This window comes from Trypanosoma equiperdum, assembly GCF_001457755.1.
Source record: "Trypanosoma equiperdum strain OVI genome assembly, contig: ctg_1122, whole genome shotgun sequence".
Classification (NCBI taxonomy): domain Eukaryota; phylum Euglenozoa; class Kinetoplastea; order Trypanosomatida; family Trypanosomatidae; genus Trypanosoma; species Trypanosoma equiperdum.
In genome coordinates, this window is record NW_027123086.1 from 689 (window position 1) to 1,304 (window position 616).

Genomic DNA, 616 nt, shown 5'->3' on the forward strand with positions numbered 1-616 from the left:
TTGCCGGCCGCGCTGAAGACGGTTGTCTACAGAGTTTCCTTTAGTTGTGACGCGTCCGGCTTAGCTAGCGCTTGTTGTAAGTTTGCTCGTGCCTGCTCTATTTGTAGTATTTTTGCTAGAACCGGCTTTAGGTGGGCCCTTAGCGCGGCTGTTTCGTCGTCAGAGAGCTGCTTTAGGTCCGCTTGTGCTAAGTCTTGTTTTTTTGTCCACTTTTAAAGCTTTTATCGCCTTGTGCCACCGCGACCACATCTCTGCCCATACTCCGTGGTCCTTTGTGCTGTCTGGCAACATTCCGTGGTATTCGTTCTCACCTGTTTTCTTTTTGAACATTTCTGCCTAGATTTGTCGCTGAAGCTCATGTTCAGGCGCAATATATCAGAGAGAGTATTATCACCGTCGTTTGTGGTCGGCGGTAACGTTACAGTAGCTTCTGCTAGCGCCACTAAGTCACACAGCAATCCAAATTCTACTTTGTCTGCACCTTCTACTATGGTCCACGCGTCACCGTGCTGAAAGCTCACTAGCAGGAGCGCTAATGCGGCGGCAAACTGCATAAGGCGGACGTATGGAACACTTTTTCGTAATGCTTCTTTATTCAGAGTTTAAATCTTGTAAA

At 47.9% G+C, this 616-nt stretch overlaps 1 pseudogene across 1 annotated transcript in view; it reads right to left on the reverse strand.

Moving 5' to 3' along the window:
- Nucleotides 1-554, reverse strand: part of TEOVI_000807000:pseudogene — a 1,214-nt pseudogene extending 660 nt beyond the window's left edge. The window contains 3 exon segments of the mRNA in view: nt 3-197; nt 199-327; nt 330-554. Of these exon segments, the coding sequence occupies nt 3-197; nt 199-327; nt 330-554 (549 nt within the window).
- Nucleotides 555-616: the final 62 nt, after the last annotated feature.